We start from the raw sequence: 17,314 nt of genomic DNA, 5'->3' as shown, positions 1-17,314 counted from the left end.
GACTCTCCCAATCTTTACAACAAACAGCATAATTTACAAAGCCATCAAAACATGGCTCCCTTCTTATCTTGCAAATTCACTCACCATTCGAGGTGGTTCTTGGCACAACCACAGACAGGGCACTATCAGACTACAGACTAAGAGTTGCTAATAAGTAAACAACAAGGCAGCAGGCCTTTTCATCTATGCACCCAGGATGTCTAACAGCATCTCCTTATCCATCAGGACTACTCCAACTACTGCTCTAATTTAGGAAAGAGTTTAAGGCACACCTCTCTAAAGAACAATACATTTAAGTGCATTAACAGTCCACAAACTAACTTCTTTTCCTAATGTTTGTTGACTTTATGCTGGACTGTGACCATGTTCTTCACTTTCCTGCCTTTTTGGCTCTGTTTATTTTTAAACACATATATAAGTACATTTATTACCCCTAAAGTTAAGTGGAATTTTCTGAGGGGTTGTTTACTCTGACTGGGAGAATTCTGGTAAATTCAAATCCACCACCCTCTACCTCAGCAGCCCCCCAAGGATAACTGACCAGAGTGGTCTTTTAGCCCTCAGAACCTAATATTCCGGATGTTACTGGTGACTTCCCATTACCACCACACACCTGACAGCCTGTCTATATTTATTTGTGCAGACTTCTAAATCTAATTTAGATCAGAAGTTTTTTTTTTTTCAAGGATAATTCTAGTTTTAAAGGGTTTGAGATCGCCACAGTTAACAACTGTCTCATTATTTCTTTGTGATGCCCAGCTCGGATTGTTCCTTTAACTAATATGGAAGAGTGCGGACTATATATGAAATAATTGGTTACTTGCATGTATATGGGTTGTTAGTGCAAAAAAAGCTTGTTGTATTTTTAGTCATTTATTTGCCTTCTAGTGGTTTATCACAGCAAATAAAACATTTAGTTTTGAAGAAATCCAAATGCAGTCTTTAAGTTACAGAACCTTCTACAAAGCAATTATCCATTTATTTCATTCTTTATTTCTTTCCTTCTCCAGAACCCAGCGACGATCACCAGAATATTACTCAGCCATTTCAACTGGGATAAAGAGAAGCTAATGGAGAGGTATGTTACAAATGTTCATATAATATTACCAGTTGTGTAACTTATTTGTAAGTATCCATCACATGGAGTGTCACAAGCATTTCACTCTTTAGTGAGGGCATTTGTGGACTCTTCTTACACACAAAATGTTTGCATTACATGAAAGGTTGGCCCCATGAGCTCTTCTTAATAGCACATGTTGCACTTTCATGGTTGTTAGAACCCTGGGGAATGGGAGGCACCACAAGCTGATCAGAGGGTTGAAGATGTGAGATGGTGGTGGTTAAAGAATGCAAGTTGCACCTCTGGGAAACTAAAATTAAAAACCCTGCATGAGCCATTGGAACTCTTCTACAAGTATGACTGAAGCTAGAAGTTGCAAGCTAAGAAGAGTAAGTACCTGGATGCACAAAATGCAGTAAGAGACAAGTAACTTATCGATCTTGTTACCTAAATATGCAAGATGCCTAGGCTTGGTTGGTGCATTACTACTAGAAGATTCTTAGTGAAAGCCAGTTAATAGGGGTGTGCTACAGGAAAAGACAATTAATATTACTGTAGTATGGGAGCATACACATGCATAAACCTCCTGTCTACTGAAGAGTTTAAATTTGCCACTACATTGCAGGAATCTTTACACAGGATGTTTGTCAGTCGGATAAAGAGACAGGGAATGGACTCAACCGGGGACCTGCTCAGCTGGTGGGCTTAAATTTCAGAAAAAATGAGGACCTGACTTTATGAAAACAAACACAATGAACAAGTGAAATTCCTTTCACCCAGTAAGCAGCATTTAACCTACTGCTTACAGGAACTCCAAAATAGGCGGTACCAAAGGGTTGCCCAGTAATTCAAAATTATGAAGTAGAAGAAAATAACGTTTGCTAAGGCAAAGAGAAATCCCAACAGAAGGGTAGCAAATGGGTGACAGGATAAACAGTTAACTGGCAGTGCAAGATCTTGTAACAAACAGCAAGAGATTAAACAGACAGAAAAAGGAAAAGTAGAGATGGATGATTTCCAGGTACACCCCAATGATATCAGAACCAGGAGATTGTTATATTATTATACCCCCTGAATTTTATATTGTTGGTTTACCACTAGATTGCATACCATTTTATCACCTGGTAAGTCTATACTAATAGGCTTTGTCAAAGTCAGTAGGTTTAATCCTGTAAGCATGATAAAAAATTGTAATTGCTAGGATAGAAGGCATGCTGATGCATGCACATCACAATGCTTGTAGCTGTGGCATTTTGTACTTGTACAAGAGATAGGGCCACTCTGTCAAATGCTTTAGCGGAGTCTAAAAAGACCGCCACCATCTCTTGCATGGGGTTGAGTTGTGGAGTAGCGCAAATAGGGTACGCAAATTGTGTGCCGTAGACCTGCCTGGAACAAACCCCACTTGGTGCAGGAGGACCAGTACTGGCATCAGGAGGGTTAGCCTGTTGACCAAAAGTTTGGCTAAGATCCTGGTGTTTAGAAGGGAGAGATCTATACAAGTCAGGGTTATCAGGCGGTTTGTCTGGCTTTAGGAGCATGATCAGACTAGATTCCTTTATACTGCGGGTGTTTAGGAGCACTCCCTGTTCTAGTGCTTCGTTATACACCGTAGGAGTTTCAGGGTCAAGTGAAGCATTGTATCGTTTGTAAAATTCAGCCAGGAGCCCGTCCCCTCCCGGTGCTTTGCGTGTAGAGTCCAGCTATAGCTGATTGAACTCCTCGAGGGAAATAGATCCCTCAAGGAGGCGCCAGTATGGCCCCTCCATTCAGGCCAAAGCAATCTGATTTAAATATTGCATATATTCCTCACAATGTGATGACGTAGGGTGGCATATGGAGCAGTGGAATTGTCACCTAGTTCCAGTAGTATGTCAGATGCCTCATATAAAGCTGTGCCTATCTCCCTTCGTGAGGTGTGAGCTAGCTTGGACATGACGATTTGGGCGCGAAGGCGTAACCCAAGTCTAGCTTGGACGTTCTGCCTCCTTGTAGACTCTCGCCTTCACATATTTGTAGGAATGATGGACTTCCAGTTCCGTCATGTCTGAGAACTGTCCATTTGTGATGAATCTCCTGAAGGATGACGGTGGGTGGTGAAGCTTGGTAGCAGGCCTCCAAGCCATCCAGCTCCTGCTCCAGCTGGTCAAGGCTAGCCCAAAGTGCCTTGAGCACATCATTCTGTTTTGTTATACATATACCTCAGATGTACGCTTTGAACGCCACCCATACTGTGCCAAAGGGTGGTACTGATCCCTCATTGGGTTGAAAGTATTGCTGGATTTCAGGCCCCACCCCTTCCGAAAAAAATAAGTCCAGTAAGGAGAGTGAGGATAGACTGCATGTAAAAGCACAGTGCTTGGGAGAAGGTGTTCTAAGCTTCACCACAACTGGCAAATGATCAGACAAGGTATGAGGTAGGTGGCAAACATCCATCACCCACCTGCAACCATCCAGGGTTCCCAGGCAGTAATCTAAGCAAATCTAGGACACGTGGGCTTTAGAAACGTGTGCGGACTCGTGTCTGGGGAAGCGGGTGCGCCATAGACCAGAAATTCGATGTTTCCAGATTGGCACTTGAGTGACATTCACTGAGGGCGGCGGTATCAATTAACACTGGCTTGGCAAAATGCTTTTATTAGAAGATGTACTGAAGCTCACATGCATTGATAAAAGCCATTTAAGTGTTCAGTGTCCAAAATGGTGCTCACTTCCTAACTGATTTGTACGCATACCGTGCATTTACCATGGTGCAGTGGCCCCACCATTTTTTTTTTTTTAAGAACTTGCACAGATTACATTAGTCCTATGCTCTCACACTTATTACTTGTCCTGCGAATAAACACATGCTCCACCTGAGGACTTACTCACTTAAAAACAATATTTTAAAGGTGCCTAGGCTGCATCCGTTGTCTCATGCACATCCTGTCCTATTACGATGGTCAGAACCCCTTTCAGAGGGCCACGGAGCAAGCAGGAGCTACTGGGCCAGCGGGGTTGATGCTGTTAACTCATGATGTTACGGGGCCCCACCTACTATACCTATTCCTTGGGTGATGTCCCTTCACCCAACTGGGAGACTAACAGGCCTTGACCCCCCCAGTCCTGCTCACAGGCATGAGTCTTGTAGAATCTTCTTTTTCATTGCACTGCCTGATAGGCTGCTTAATAGTTGACAGTGTTTGGGTTCTCAAACTCTACTTCTTATGTGACATAGAGTCTGAGTCTTTGAAGTTTGTCGGGATCTGCTTCCTGGAGTGCCCTCTGATCTGTTCTCTTGTCACCCTGAAAGCAGTCTATTACAGCAGGAGCAACTCCAAACCTGATAAACCCATAACACAGGCCACAGAACTAGAGGTTCACACCTGAATGTCAGCCACAGTGATCTCTCTCAAAAGCTTACCCCATGGCCTCAGCCTCACACTTTGATTATCTTATCAGCATCATCTTCTTCCTGAGATGAGGCCATGCTCCACTGACCAGTGAACTTTTCAGAATCAGAGAGCCCGTGTTGAAGTGCACAGGGGAACCTGACTGTCCCTTGCTCCAATGTTGTCCCACTCCACTTACAGGTATGCAGAAATCCTAAATCTGTTGGGGCGTGGCTTTCTCTGCCCCCTCATGTTTCTTCATTCAGCCCTGGGGTCTCCCAAAATAGTGTAGTACCTGCAGGCACACATGCACCCAGCACACGCATATAGCATACACGTGCTGCACAGTTCTGCATTGTCCCAGTATTGTACCACTCAGGGGTACCCATACACCCAGCACATGTATAACACATGCACTGCACAACCCACACTGCCCAACACTACACACACAACACAACACTGCACACTGCACTGCCCAGCACACCACACAGACTGCCCAACACCCACAACCAATGTATGGCAAGCACGATTTGAAGCATACAGCAGCTGAACTTTAAATGAGTGAGCCTGTAGGCCTAACTCTTGTGACACAGGTAAAAAGGACCTGTTAACTCCTACTGATAACTACACGGTATGCAGCCACCACCGTCCTCATGCATACTTAACTTCTGGCAAAGGCTGTAGCCTTCCACAATTGCAACGTTTGCTCTGTGGTTGTCCCTCCCAGTTAAAAAACAGAAACAAAACCAGTATGTGGGACATGCCTAAGTTGAGGTGCACATATATGATCCGTTTTCGTCCATGACAACAAAAATCAGCCTTAGCTATCCAGACCTCTTTACACTTGAGGCACACAGGTCAGGACAGAAATGAGCGGTTTCCTAATGTGCATGTCCCTTAACTTGCGCATTGACTGAAGAACGCCTACGATGGTGAGTCCTTAAGATGTCCACTAAGAAGTACTTGGTGCCATTTACTCATGAGGTAGACTTTTATTCCCTGCTCCTCTTTTTCTTTTCAACATTCAGAAACAACTCTGTTGCCAAAATGCTATTCAGCTAGCTAAACTTTGACACAATATAGGGCATGATTACAACTTTGGAGGAGGTGTTAATCCGTCCCAAAAGTGACGGTAAAGTGACGGATATACCACCAGCCGTATTACGAGTTCCATAGGATATAATGGACTCGTAATACGGCTGGTGGTATGTCCGTCACTTTTGGGACGGATTAACACCTCCTTCAAAGTTGTAATCAGGCCCTTAGTGTGTAATTTTCACTAAGAACTTAAGTATGATGATTATTGTAATTGGTTTTCTACTCTACCAGTCCTGCAAAATTACTTATTGCTTGCTGTCATGAGCAGATATGCAAGCAACTAGATTATCTCCTGCATTGTTCTACATTTAAAAATGCAACACCAGGCACCCCCGGTATTGCTGTGCACATAAGTCCAGTGATTAGATGCTCTTGACCTTTGGGCCACCAGCACGTGTTCTACGGGTAGTATGGGCACTTCACATGAATGCACAGCACACTTGGTCCTGTTGCTAACTCATTACTTGCTGTTATACGTACATGTCTAAGCGAATCAACCTATATTTTCCTTTAAAATACCTTTGATACATCCAACCTCTGGGCACCCCTTTGTAGCGGATAATATAAAACATGACTATTCTGAGACCCAGATAAAATTTACTTAAGGTAACTGATACCATTACGTTTGAGAAAATGTTTTGTATACATAGCAGCTCAGCTTCTGATTGCTTTACACATCTCACCAAAATAGCAACAATTAATACAACAATACTGTTGTCCCCACTGTGATTTTTATTTTATTTTAATTATTTTTTGGTGCTATATTTTTTTTTCTATGTTAAAATGGTATGGGTATTTTCAAACCCAATATACTGATTTAGTATGCAGCAGTTTCTATCAGTCATTATTAATTTTTATTACCATACTCGCTTGAGATTTAACTTTTATTATAAGCCGCTAACAAGATTGGCTTTGTTTAACTACTTTCCCTAAATTAGCAACTCCCATCCCCCGCCACACTTTTTTCCCCAAGAACCATTCACAAGCACAGATAAGATGATCCAAAATCATTCTCATTATCCTTACAGTGAATAATGTAACTGAACATTGGTTTGAGTACAAACAGCCTTGAAGAAGCACGTCAGCTTATTGCACCTGGCAAAATGTACTCTCTGAAGTTTATTTGTACCAATTGTTAGAACAATGGGAATCAAAAATATAATCACATAAAAAATTAACTTGAACTTTTGTATCTTTCTAATGGGGTGCTTGATCAAATCAGCTTATTTCTACTGCACTGGGTTGCAAGGTTCATCCAGAGAATCACATATTGAATTTAAATAATGTGGTGTGCAGTATTCTGCTACTGTTGTGGAATACCCTGTTGACAAATATATAGCATTCACATCCACCCTTAAGATAAGCCTACATCAAATTGTCTTCCCAGTTACGCCAGGTGGTAACTTCTTGTATTCTGCCACTTGAGAAATAAAATCAACTTGAAGTGGGCAACATCTCGACTGCATATTTGCTCTCCTAGATAGTCCAAACACCATCTGTCTTTCGTTAACCACCTGTGCTTTAGACCTTATCCTGATCTAAAACCCAGTAATGATCTCTGCCTTACACTTCTTTACAAGGTTTGCTGACGCTGTACCCTCTTAACACTGGTCAGATGAATTTGGATTGTGAAGTCCTTCTCCCCAGCGATAAGCTTGAAAACTATCTAGTCTGCGGGGGCTGCCCTTTCACTTGATGAGAAGTTTTATTCCTCTGCGACTGGCAGTCTGTACTTCCAGCTACAGTTTCTATGTCATAGACTAAATTGTATTTTCTTTGATATGGCTTCAGGTGTACAGGACTGGATTAGTAGCATTCTGCATCACTCAAGCAGAAGGTTCCTGTATGGTAGGATAGATAAATTCTTCTACTTTTTTTTCTCTGAACTTCAATTGGACCGAGGCTGAAGTCACCTCATCAACACAGCAACTTGCTCAACCACGAAACTTCGTGGACAGTATTTCTGGCTTCAACCCTTTGATGGTCCCTGTTCGGTGACAAAGTGCCATCATCTTGTTGTAATGATGAGTGGGAAACTGAAGCCGAATGTATTTTTCTCCCATCTGACAATACTCTGATTGTACAAGTATATTTATGTTGAGGAGTTAAAGGCAGCTATTGAATTTACTAAAACAAATTACTTGACACCCCATCATGTCAGAGCACGAGGTTTGTGGCGACATGGGCACAGCCATCTCCGAAAGGTCAGCTTAGGCTCAACATCTTTTTCTACATGTCCCATCAGTTAGGGGTGCACGTTCCCGGCTGGTAATAATTCCCTATAAGCTTTGTTTGCTCCAAACCCTGATGAGTTTCTACTGCTGAAGACAGATGCTATTATGGTAGTTGGTAAAATTTGTTACAATTTTATTTGAAAAATAAAAACCAGCCCCTCAGTATCGGAGTAAGTCTTAAGGTTTTGTATTTTTAAGCTTGCCTTCATAGAGCAAATGTACTGTTTGTATAGAGCAGTGCCATCCATTGTTACGTCTGGCTTAAGACAGTTTTGTTAACTTTTTTTTAAGCAAGTATTTAAAATATTCACTGGAATGGCTTTGGCTCAGTTCAGAGTAGTATTTCTTGCTCATCTACTTCTGTGGGCTATTTGACATACAGTTCTCTTATGGAGTGCTTGAATGACACTGCATGAGAGACTATTCCAAGTGAAACTCACTCCTGTTGTACATTTTCATCTTATACTTGCAGTATCACTACTGCCAGTAGCAGCAGTACCACAGCCACAAACAGCACCATGAACCCACTACATTAATTTGCTATCGCAAGACAATTACTGCCAATACCACTACCATTAATGATAGTGATGCTACCAATAATATTAGTAACACAACCACTGCAAACTCTGTTCCCCTTCAGATTGCGCACCATTCTTTTCCCCCCCGGAAACAATTGGGAGCACACTGCCTCACACTAAAGCATGCAGTTTGCCCCATTGCAGTATGTTAAATGCAGTACAAATTCGTGCTTACTTCATTTGTAGTCCGTAGTGCCATGGCTGGTAAGGTTCTATCCTTAGTAGATCTTCCAGATATTGTAGTCCCTGTTCCCTATGAATGATATAGGCCGATGTGAATTGTGGTGTAGTGAGTAATTGCAGAAGGAAGGTACTCTCTTGTATTTGTAAGTTGGTAGGAGGCTGCAGATACACATTTAGCTCTAGAAATTGAGACCATCTCCTGAATTGATTTGCAGCCTAACATAGTGGCAGATCTACAAATACCCTAACAGGCGCTTATCATCTTTTGCTTGTTTTTCCTGTGTGCTTAGTCCAGGAACCACTAGAGGTGAACATGATACCCAGATAGGAGAATGATGTGACCCTTTCAGTTGGTCTGCTCTTGATGTAATGAGTTTGTGATTTTTACGTCGCCTCACCACAAATCATTGTGCAGATTTTTTTTAGGTTCATTTTAAGTTTTTCGGCAAAGCGATTAGTCGTTGCAGGCTGTTGACTGTCCTCAAAAATAGGGCAGCATCTTCAACATATAGGAGGACAGGGACTCCTCTTTCGTTCTCTTGTGGAGAGTCTACAACCACGTCCTGTAGCAGTCTATCCACACTATAAACAAAGCTTGCAAAAAGGGCACCCACTCGCACTCCCTCCCATCTCCTCTCTAGGAGATGGATAATGCTCTCCATTAAGGTCAGGACACCGTTGATGAAAGGTTCCTGTATAACTGAGATAGTTATGACACTGCTTTTTGCAAAACACCTACAGAAAGCAAAGTTTATGACAGAATTGAATGGTTTACCAGATCAAAAGCGCCAGACAGTTCAAAACATAAAAGCAGGTGTCTAATCTTAGCCCTCCTATATTTTCCTATACGATTCAGATTAAAGCACCTTATTACGGTCCTCAAGCCCCTCCTGATCCCATACTGTGAACTTATGCACACACAATTAGTCTTTGCCCAGTGTTCTTATCTTTCCAAGATCACTCTGCCCAGAATCTTAGCATAAGAGTCCAAAAGAGAAATGGGATGACAACATTTTGGGTCACTTTGAGCCTTCTGTTAAAATAAATAAATAAAATAATAATAAAAAAATAAATGGCACTGCCAGTGACTCAAGATAACTATTTGCAGTTGTGTTCATAACTTCATTCTGAATGGGAAACCCATAATACTGGCATATGTTTATTTATGCTTCTCACCAGGATTTTACCAATAGTCCTTTTTATTTAATCTAAATTGATAGTTATTGGGTGGTCCTTGCTGTAAATTGGACACTATTGGGTTGAATCTTTGACTGATGGGATCTAATTTGGGTGGGACAACTAAAAATGCTAGAAAATGGTCTACCCACTCTTGCATCTGCACATGCAAGTCTAGGTCAGGGATTGTGTTATCTTTCAGAAAAGGGGAGTTAATAGTTTGCTAGAATAAATATTGTTTGTGGCATAGCTTTTTGAAGCTTAGACCAAGCCTCCTCCTGTAACACTTATTTCCTGGCAGGTACTGCCTCCTTATACTTTTTAGTGAGGGTACTAACCGGAGTTCGATCTCCGGGGTATACATTTAGAGCTATCCATAATTTTTTTTTGTTTTGTTTTTTGATAAAGAATTTTTATTGATTTTTACAAAAGAAAGAAAAACCATAATACAAACGTCAAAACACGATGCCAACGGGCACCCAACATTGGTCGAACATGTAATCCCAGACAGCACTAATATTGGAGATGACATGTTATTCAGGTGCCTATTACTGCCTCCCATTTCCCCCATATCCTATTGTATTTATTCGGACATCCTCTAGCCTCATATACAAGTTTTTCACTCTGTGCGCACCAATCCACTCCCCGTCTCCATTTAGCCAATGATGGGGCACTCTTGGCCTTCCAGTTAGCCACTATATCCCTCTTAGCCACTAAGCACGCCACCCCGAGGAAGATTCGATCTGGTCTCCTTAGCTCGGTGTCACCCATGATCCCAAGAAGGAGGGGCAGAGGCTCTCTCTCTATATTCTCCTGCAGCACCTCAGAAACCTCCCCCAAGACAGCTCCCCAATAGGCTGTCATGGCCGGGCAGGTCCATACCATGTGGATGAAGTCGGCTGTAAGGTTTCTGCAGCGGGGGCACTCCGCAGTGGGGCGGAGGCCCGCTCTGTGTAGTTTGTCGGGTGTGAGGTATGCTGTGTGCAAAAAATAAGTTTGTATCAGTCTAAGGCGGGTAGCGATCGCCAGGGCACGCGGGGCCATTAGCGCCTCACCCCATTCCATCTCTTCCATGGGGCCCACCCACCCCTCCCATCTCTGGCGAAGCACCCCCAGGGAACCCGAGGTGCCGGAGACCAGGGTGCGATATATCTGGGAAACACCTCCCTTGCCCAGGCCCCCCATCAATGCCTTGGCCTCCATGGGGCTGCATTCGGGTATGGTTTCTCCCACTCGGATATGTACTGATAAGGCATGTCGGAGCTGGAGGTATCTGTGGAACTGTGTCTTATTTAATGAAAAGTTTTTCTGGAGATCTTCGAAGGATTGTATGTGTGACCCGTTCCAGACATCGCCTAGTATGGAGATGCCAATGTTATCCCAATTCTGAAACCCCTCCATGCCCGCCACCTCCACCAATTGCCTCCCCTGCCACAGTGGGGTCTGTCGGGTAAGTCGTCCCCACCACCCCGTCGATTTTTGAGCCGTCTGCCATCCCTGCAGAACCACCTTGGTCACGTCCGGGATGTCTCGAGAGATCGGACCTCCATAGAGGGTGTCCCAAATCCGTGGGTACCCCATCGTTTGGAGCTCCATTCGGTATGCCGGATCTGTCCACCCACCCCCCATCCAGTCATTAATTACAAGTACTTGTGTCGCGAGGTGGTAGTAATGGATATTGGACATGCCCAAACCTCCATCACACACATCCCTCTGGCAAGTTTTGAGTGCTAACCGTGAGCGGGCTCCGCTCCATATAAATTGGCGTGCCAATGAGTCCATTTCCCCAAACCATTTCCTAGGAATGGGATGGGGAAAGTTTTGCAGGAGATAGAGGAGCCTAGGAAGGATCATCATCTTGTAGAGCGCTATTCTACCAAGCAGGTTAAGAGGGAGTGTCCTCTAGTGTAGGAGATCACTTCTAATTTTCCTGGTTAACTGTGTAACATTAAGTTCCCATGTCAACTCGGGGAGAAGTGAAATAAATATTCCCAGGTATTTAAAGCTATTTCTTCGTACTGGTATATTCCGCTGCCAGTCCACACAATCTCCGGAGCGGTGTAGGGGGACCAACAGGGATTTGGCGGGATTCAGGATCAGCCCGAGGCTTCTGCGAAGAGGCCCAGGATCTTTAGCACGCAGGGGCCACTTTTAGCCGGGTTGGAGATATATAGGAGGACATAATCTGCGTATAGCGCCACACGGTCCTCTGCGCAAGCGGGCCATGACCAGCCTTCGATCAGAGGATCTCCTCGCAGCAGTATCGCAAGAGGCTCTATCATTAATGCGAAGAGCAATGGGGATAGCGGGCAACCCTGCCGGGTTCCGCGGCCAATAGGGAACGGGTCGGAGACCACTCCATTCACCCGGACTCGAGCTGTCGGTTTGGAATACAGGAGTCTCACTAGGCCTCGGAATTTGGGGCCGAGCCCATTTGTCTGCAGGACCAGTTCAAGGTAGGACCAATCCACTGTGTCAAAGGCTTTTTCAAAGTCCAGTAAGAGTAATGCCAAGGGTGTGTGTGACAGAGTCCTGCGATGTGCCAGAGCCAGATGCAACCGCCTAATGCAGTGCCTGGTGCTACGAGTGGGCATAAAGCCACATTGATCAGGGTGCACTAGTGTGGGCATTATCTCTTTCAATCTAGAGGCCAGGGTCGAGGAAAGCACTTTGATCTCAATATTCAGAAGTGAGATGGGTCGGTATGCCGAGCAATGCCGCGATGGGGGTTGGGTTTTTGGTATCACAACTATTGTAGCTTGCTCAATCTCGGTGGGAAATCGGCCTAGTTTCTCGGCTTCTCCATACATATTGAGTAAGTGGGGACCCAATATATCACTGCATTTGCTATATAGCGCTGCCGGGAGTCCGTCGGGGCCTGGGGTCTTGCCCGATGCCAGGCCGGAAATTGCACTGGTGATCTCTGCAAGGCTAATACTGTAGTTTCATCCAATCTATCTCTTGCCTCCAGGGAGATCCTGGGGAGAATGACATCATTCAAGAGGGGAGTCTCTTTCTCAATGGCAGGGCGGGGGTGCATTGCATAGAGGCGGGCATAGTAGGAGGCAAAGCTTTGTGCAATTTCAGCAGGTGTCCTGGAGAGGGAGCCCGAGGATTCTAAAATCTCAGGTATAACCCTGCCGGCCAGAGGGCGAGCGGCCAGCCAGTGCAGGAGCTTCCCATTTTTGTCCCCCCAGCCATATATACGGACTACCGAAGCTCTCCAAATGCACCTAGCCGAGTCTAGCATTAGGTGTTTAATTTCTTCTCTAACCATAGTCAGCTGCCTCAAGGCAGTGGCAGATGAAGAGGTCGTTTGTTGGCGTTCTAGTCTCAGGGCCTTAGCCTCCAGGTCAGAGATCTGGGAGTTACTGTCTCGCTCGCGGGAGCGGAGAAGGTGCTTGGCATGCCCTCTGAGGGTAGCCTTACAGGCGGCCCATAATGTTCCCGGGGACCGGACCGACCCCAGATTCAGATCAAAATATTGGGTTAGTTGATTTCTGATCTCCTGCGTGTAGTCTGTAGTCTTTGTCTTGTAAGTACCATGCGTTTAGGCGCCATACCGGGCGTCTGGAGGGATCTGCTCCACCCAGGCAGACCCGCACTGGTGCGTGGTCCGAAACTCCCCGGGGAAGTATCTCTGTCCCTGTGACGCTCGAGAGGTCCAGAGCGGACATGAATACCAGGTCTTTTCTGGATTGCGTCCGGTGGGCGGCCGACGTGTGGGTGTACTGACGATCCCTAGGGTGCCAGGTTCTCCATACCTCGCCAAGGCTCTCGGTCCAACCAGTCAGAGCCGAGGCCCTGGCTAATCTACTGGCCGTGATCTCGCCGGATACATTCAAATCGGGATCGAGAACCGCGTTGAAGTCCCCTCCCAGCAGGGTGGTCCCCTGGGGTATTCCCACAACCACTCGGCGGAGCGAGTGCAAGAAGGCATCAAGTCTCGTCGGGGGGGGGGGGCATACGCAGATATAACGTTTATCGGTGTTCCATAAAGAGTCCCCGTGGCCACTACAAATCTGCCCTGTGGGTCGACCTGCGTGGCTGTGATCACCACAGGCAGAGAGCGGTGAAGTAAAATGGCTACCCCTCTAGAGCCCCTGGAGAAGCCCGCGTGGTATATTCTGTCATATCCTCCCCGCATGAGCATGGGGCACTTAGTCCCAAGGAGGTGAGTTTCCTGCAAGAGGACCACTGAGGGGGAGTACCTGCGGAGAGTGTTAAATACTGCTGACCTCTTAATCTTGTCCAACAGGCCATTTACGTTCCAGGAAAGGACCTGAGTTAATGAGTGCCAGGCATGAGTTGCGTAGGTGTTATATAGGGCTGAGTGTCAGGCTGTGGACCCAGGGGCGACCATTCCAAACATAACAATGAAATAATAAGAAACCTAACCAACTTAATCCTATTCCTGTCTAAACTAACTTCAAAAACCCCAACCACCCCCCTCCCCATACTCCCACCCCGGAAGCATCTGTCGCCCAAATACCCAACCAAAACCAGACAGCCAGCAGGACTGTCCTTGGGGTGGAGTGGTAGACCCCTCCATATAGTCGGATCAATTACAATTAGTGGTAACCTGCCAAGTCTCGGGTGTCATAGTAGAGAGGCTTGACGCCTTCTGTAGTGACCCTTGTAAGGTCTGCATAGGTAAGTCTGACATCCCAAGTCTTTTGGACTCCCATCAGCGGGTGTCAAATGTGTCATATTAACCGAGGGCCGGGGATTGGCTCAAGTTGTTGTCATCTATTGTTTGGCTTGAGGTCTGAGGCCCGAGGGGTCTGCGGGTTTCCTCTCGGTTTGTGAGCCAGAGTCTCGGATTTCCTCATTATTTGCCAAGGTGTTTGTGTCTTTCAGTCTCCCTCTCCGGGATCTGGTGCGCCTCCGGCTCCTCCGGGGGCCTCCCGGGGTGAGGGGACCAACCCGAGGGGCCCTCTCAGAGTGTCCCGAAGGCCCACCCGCGGGCTCCGATGCCCTCCTCCGTCAGCCAGTCCCAAGCCTCTTCAGGTGTTTCAAAAAAGTGCGCTCGCCCGGCCAGGAGGACCTTGAGCCTCGCGGGGAAGAGGAGCATGTATGAAAGTTGCATCGCTCTAAGTTTCTGCTTAACGTGTTCGTACGACCGGCGGCGGGTCTGGACCTCACGGGTATAGTCTGGGAAAATTAGGATTTTATGGTTCTCCCATTGAAGATCTTCCAACCTCCTAGCCTCTTTAAGGATATTGTCTCTATCTTTGAAGTTAAAGAAGCGCGCAATCATTGGGCGTTTTGGGCCGCCTGGTGGGGGGCGAGGAGCCAGTGCCCTGTGGGCTCTTTCGATCGCAAACCAGGGCGAAAGGGACTGCTCCGGCATCCAGGTTTTAATCCACTTCTCTAGGAACTCAGAGGCCCCGCCATCTTCTATGCCCTCCGGAAATCCGATGAAACGCAGGTTATTGCGTCTTGACCGGTTTTCTGCATCTTCCGCATGACGGTGCAGCTCACCGGTTCGGGTCTGCAGCTGGGCCACTTTACTTCTGAGGTCGGCTAGGTCGTTTTCAGTCTGGGAGACTCTAGTTTCAACCTCGGTGATCCGGTTCACTGCATTTCTGAGGTCCTGTCGAACAAGACCCACGTCTTCTCGTACTTCCCCGATCTTAGTCTCTACCGCAGACTGTGATGATTGAATGGCTTGAAGGATGGCACTCACTCCGTCTGGTGCGGGGCCTCCGCTAGCTGTGTCTCCCTCTCCTTGCTGGCCCGCCGGTGTCGTGAACTGGTCAATCTTTTGCTGGGAGGGTGGGGGTTGTTTGTTCGCCTTGTCTCTCCCCATCACAATATCGGAAACAGGAGTCGGGTAGCTCACTTCTTGCAGTCTTTCAAGTCAAGCCTAGGTCCCATGCACGTTTGTAGTTACCACAGTTATAAAGAGGGCGTGGGGAGAGGCATTCAGGCCCGGGTTGTGGTCTTCTCCATCTTTGGCATCCGGTGACTCCACAATGGGTCCAGCTCTGTCCCAGCCCAGCTGCTAACTGCCATTAGGTATTAAGTGTTAAGGGGGGGGGTGGTAGGGCGTCTTCTTTCCCTAACTCCTCTCCCCTCCCCCACCCTGTTGTCACTTCGTGCCGTTACCTTCAGTGGGGCCTCGACCGGCCTTAGTGTTGTTTACGCTGCATCAGCGATGCCACGGGGTCACTCAAGGCCATCGCCCTCCGTTAGGCCGGATCGCGGTGTGTTTCCTGGTGCGGCAGCCGTCCGCCGTGGGCCTGTTCAGATCGGGGTCTCGGAGAGGGTGGCCCCAAGTCTCTCCGTTCAATTGCTAGTTATTCGGTCGTGTTGGTATCTTCAGAACGGCCTCGTCCTGTCCCGGTGTCTCCGCCGCACTCCGTGGACCCCCAGCATACGTTTATCGCCACTCATGACACCAGGGAGTCCCTCTCCGCAACCGCCACTCCAGCCCCTGCCAGCGGGGTCTCCCCCGGGTGCAGCGCAGCCTCTCAGCTCCCCTCGGCCGATGTCCTCGAGCCGGCGCACGGCCGCAGCGTCACCCACACAGCGCTCTCTCACCCTGGATGCAGCAGCGCCGCTCCTGCATGCCGCGAGGACCACGTTTGGAGCGCAGCCTCAGCTCCCTCCAGGATTCTTTCCTTACCCCGCCACACCTCCGTTCCAGTTCGGCCGCATTGGGAGGGATCGTCGGTCAGGCCCCGACTCAGCCGCGGGAGTCAGCCCCGGCCGCCATTTTGTTTTCAGGGACGGATCGGGCGCGGCTCGGGAACGGGCCGCTCTCATGAAGGTGCTCGCCGCCGGAGATTCCCAGGGGTCCAGGGGTCACAAGGATCGTCAAGACGACGTCTTCAGCTCGGTCAGGCCACTCTAACTACGGGCGGATGACGGAGGGGTCCAGAGCACTCTCAGAGTGCAACCGCCATCTTGACGCCCGAAGTATCCATAACTTTTTATATGCTGAGCAGGTCTGGTCAAACCAACCCGACTGACTCATCTTACTGTGCCTAGGTACAGCATTACTGGAGTTTGTGGAGTAGTGCATTTATGGGGTATGTCACATTCTCAAAAGCTTCTTCAATATCCCTTAGATTAACTGTCTCAGATAAACCAGACTCGAGGACCCGTTTGTTGGTTTCTATTAGTAAACTGATTAGGTTTGAATCCAGCCCGTTTAAGGCATGGCCCATGTGATCAAATTACTCCAATGTTGCTTGCAGTACTTGGAACAGTATACTCCTAGTTTGAGCTGTAAGGTGAGAACCAAAGGATACTGTCACTAACAATTGCGTTCAGTCATGAGATTCACTATATTAGATACACCATTTGTTGATAGTATATGATTGATGATAATCTTTGCATCCCTACCCATAAACTGCATTGTTGTCCTAGGGTGACATTACTTTTATCCTCCAAGGATGTTAAGTTATATTTATATATTGCGCTATTCAGTGCATTGCTCTTTCGTGTTTTGTGGGAAATGTAGCTGACCTACCGCATATGCATCTGTGACACCTCACACTTCTTTTGATGGCCGTAAACATTTGGAAATATTAAAATCTCAAACCAAGAGGATTATGTATTGGGTCAACTTAGGATAGAAAAATAAGGTCAGATCTTCCTCAAATT

General features: G+C 46.7%; 1 protein-coding gene across 4 annotated transcripts in view; it reads left to right on the top strand.

Moving 5' to 3' along the window:
- ARIH1 (ariadne RBR E3 ubiquitin protein ligase 1) overlaps positions 1-17,314 on the top strand; it is a 475,775-nt gene that overhangs the window by 23,565 nt on the left and 434,896 nt on the right. For all 4 annotated transcript variants that reach the window (XM_069222254.1, XM_069222252.1, XM_069222253.1 and 1 more), the window contains exon 2: positions 1,011-1,078. In XM_069222254.1, coding sequence (XP_069078355.1) covers positions 1,011-1,078 — 68 coding nt within the window. The remainder of the gene's footprint in view (positions 1-1,010; positions 1,079-17,314) is intronic.

This window comes from Pleurodeles waltl, chromosome 3_1 (genome assembly GCF_031143425.1).
Source record: "Pleurodeles waltl isolate 20211129_DDA chromosome 3_1, aPleWal1.hap1.20221129, whole genome shotgun sequence".
NCBI classification, from domain to species: Eukaryota; Metazoa; Chordata; class Amphibia; order Caudata; family Salamandridae; genus Pleurodeles; species Pleurodeles waltl.
Note: the sequence above shows the minus strand (reverse complement) of the source record. Positions and strands in the feature narration are given on the sequence as shown.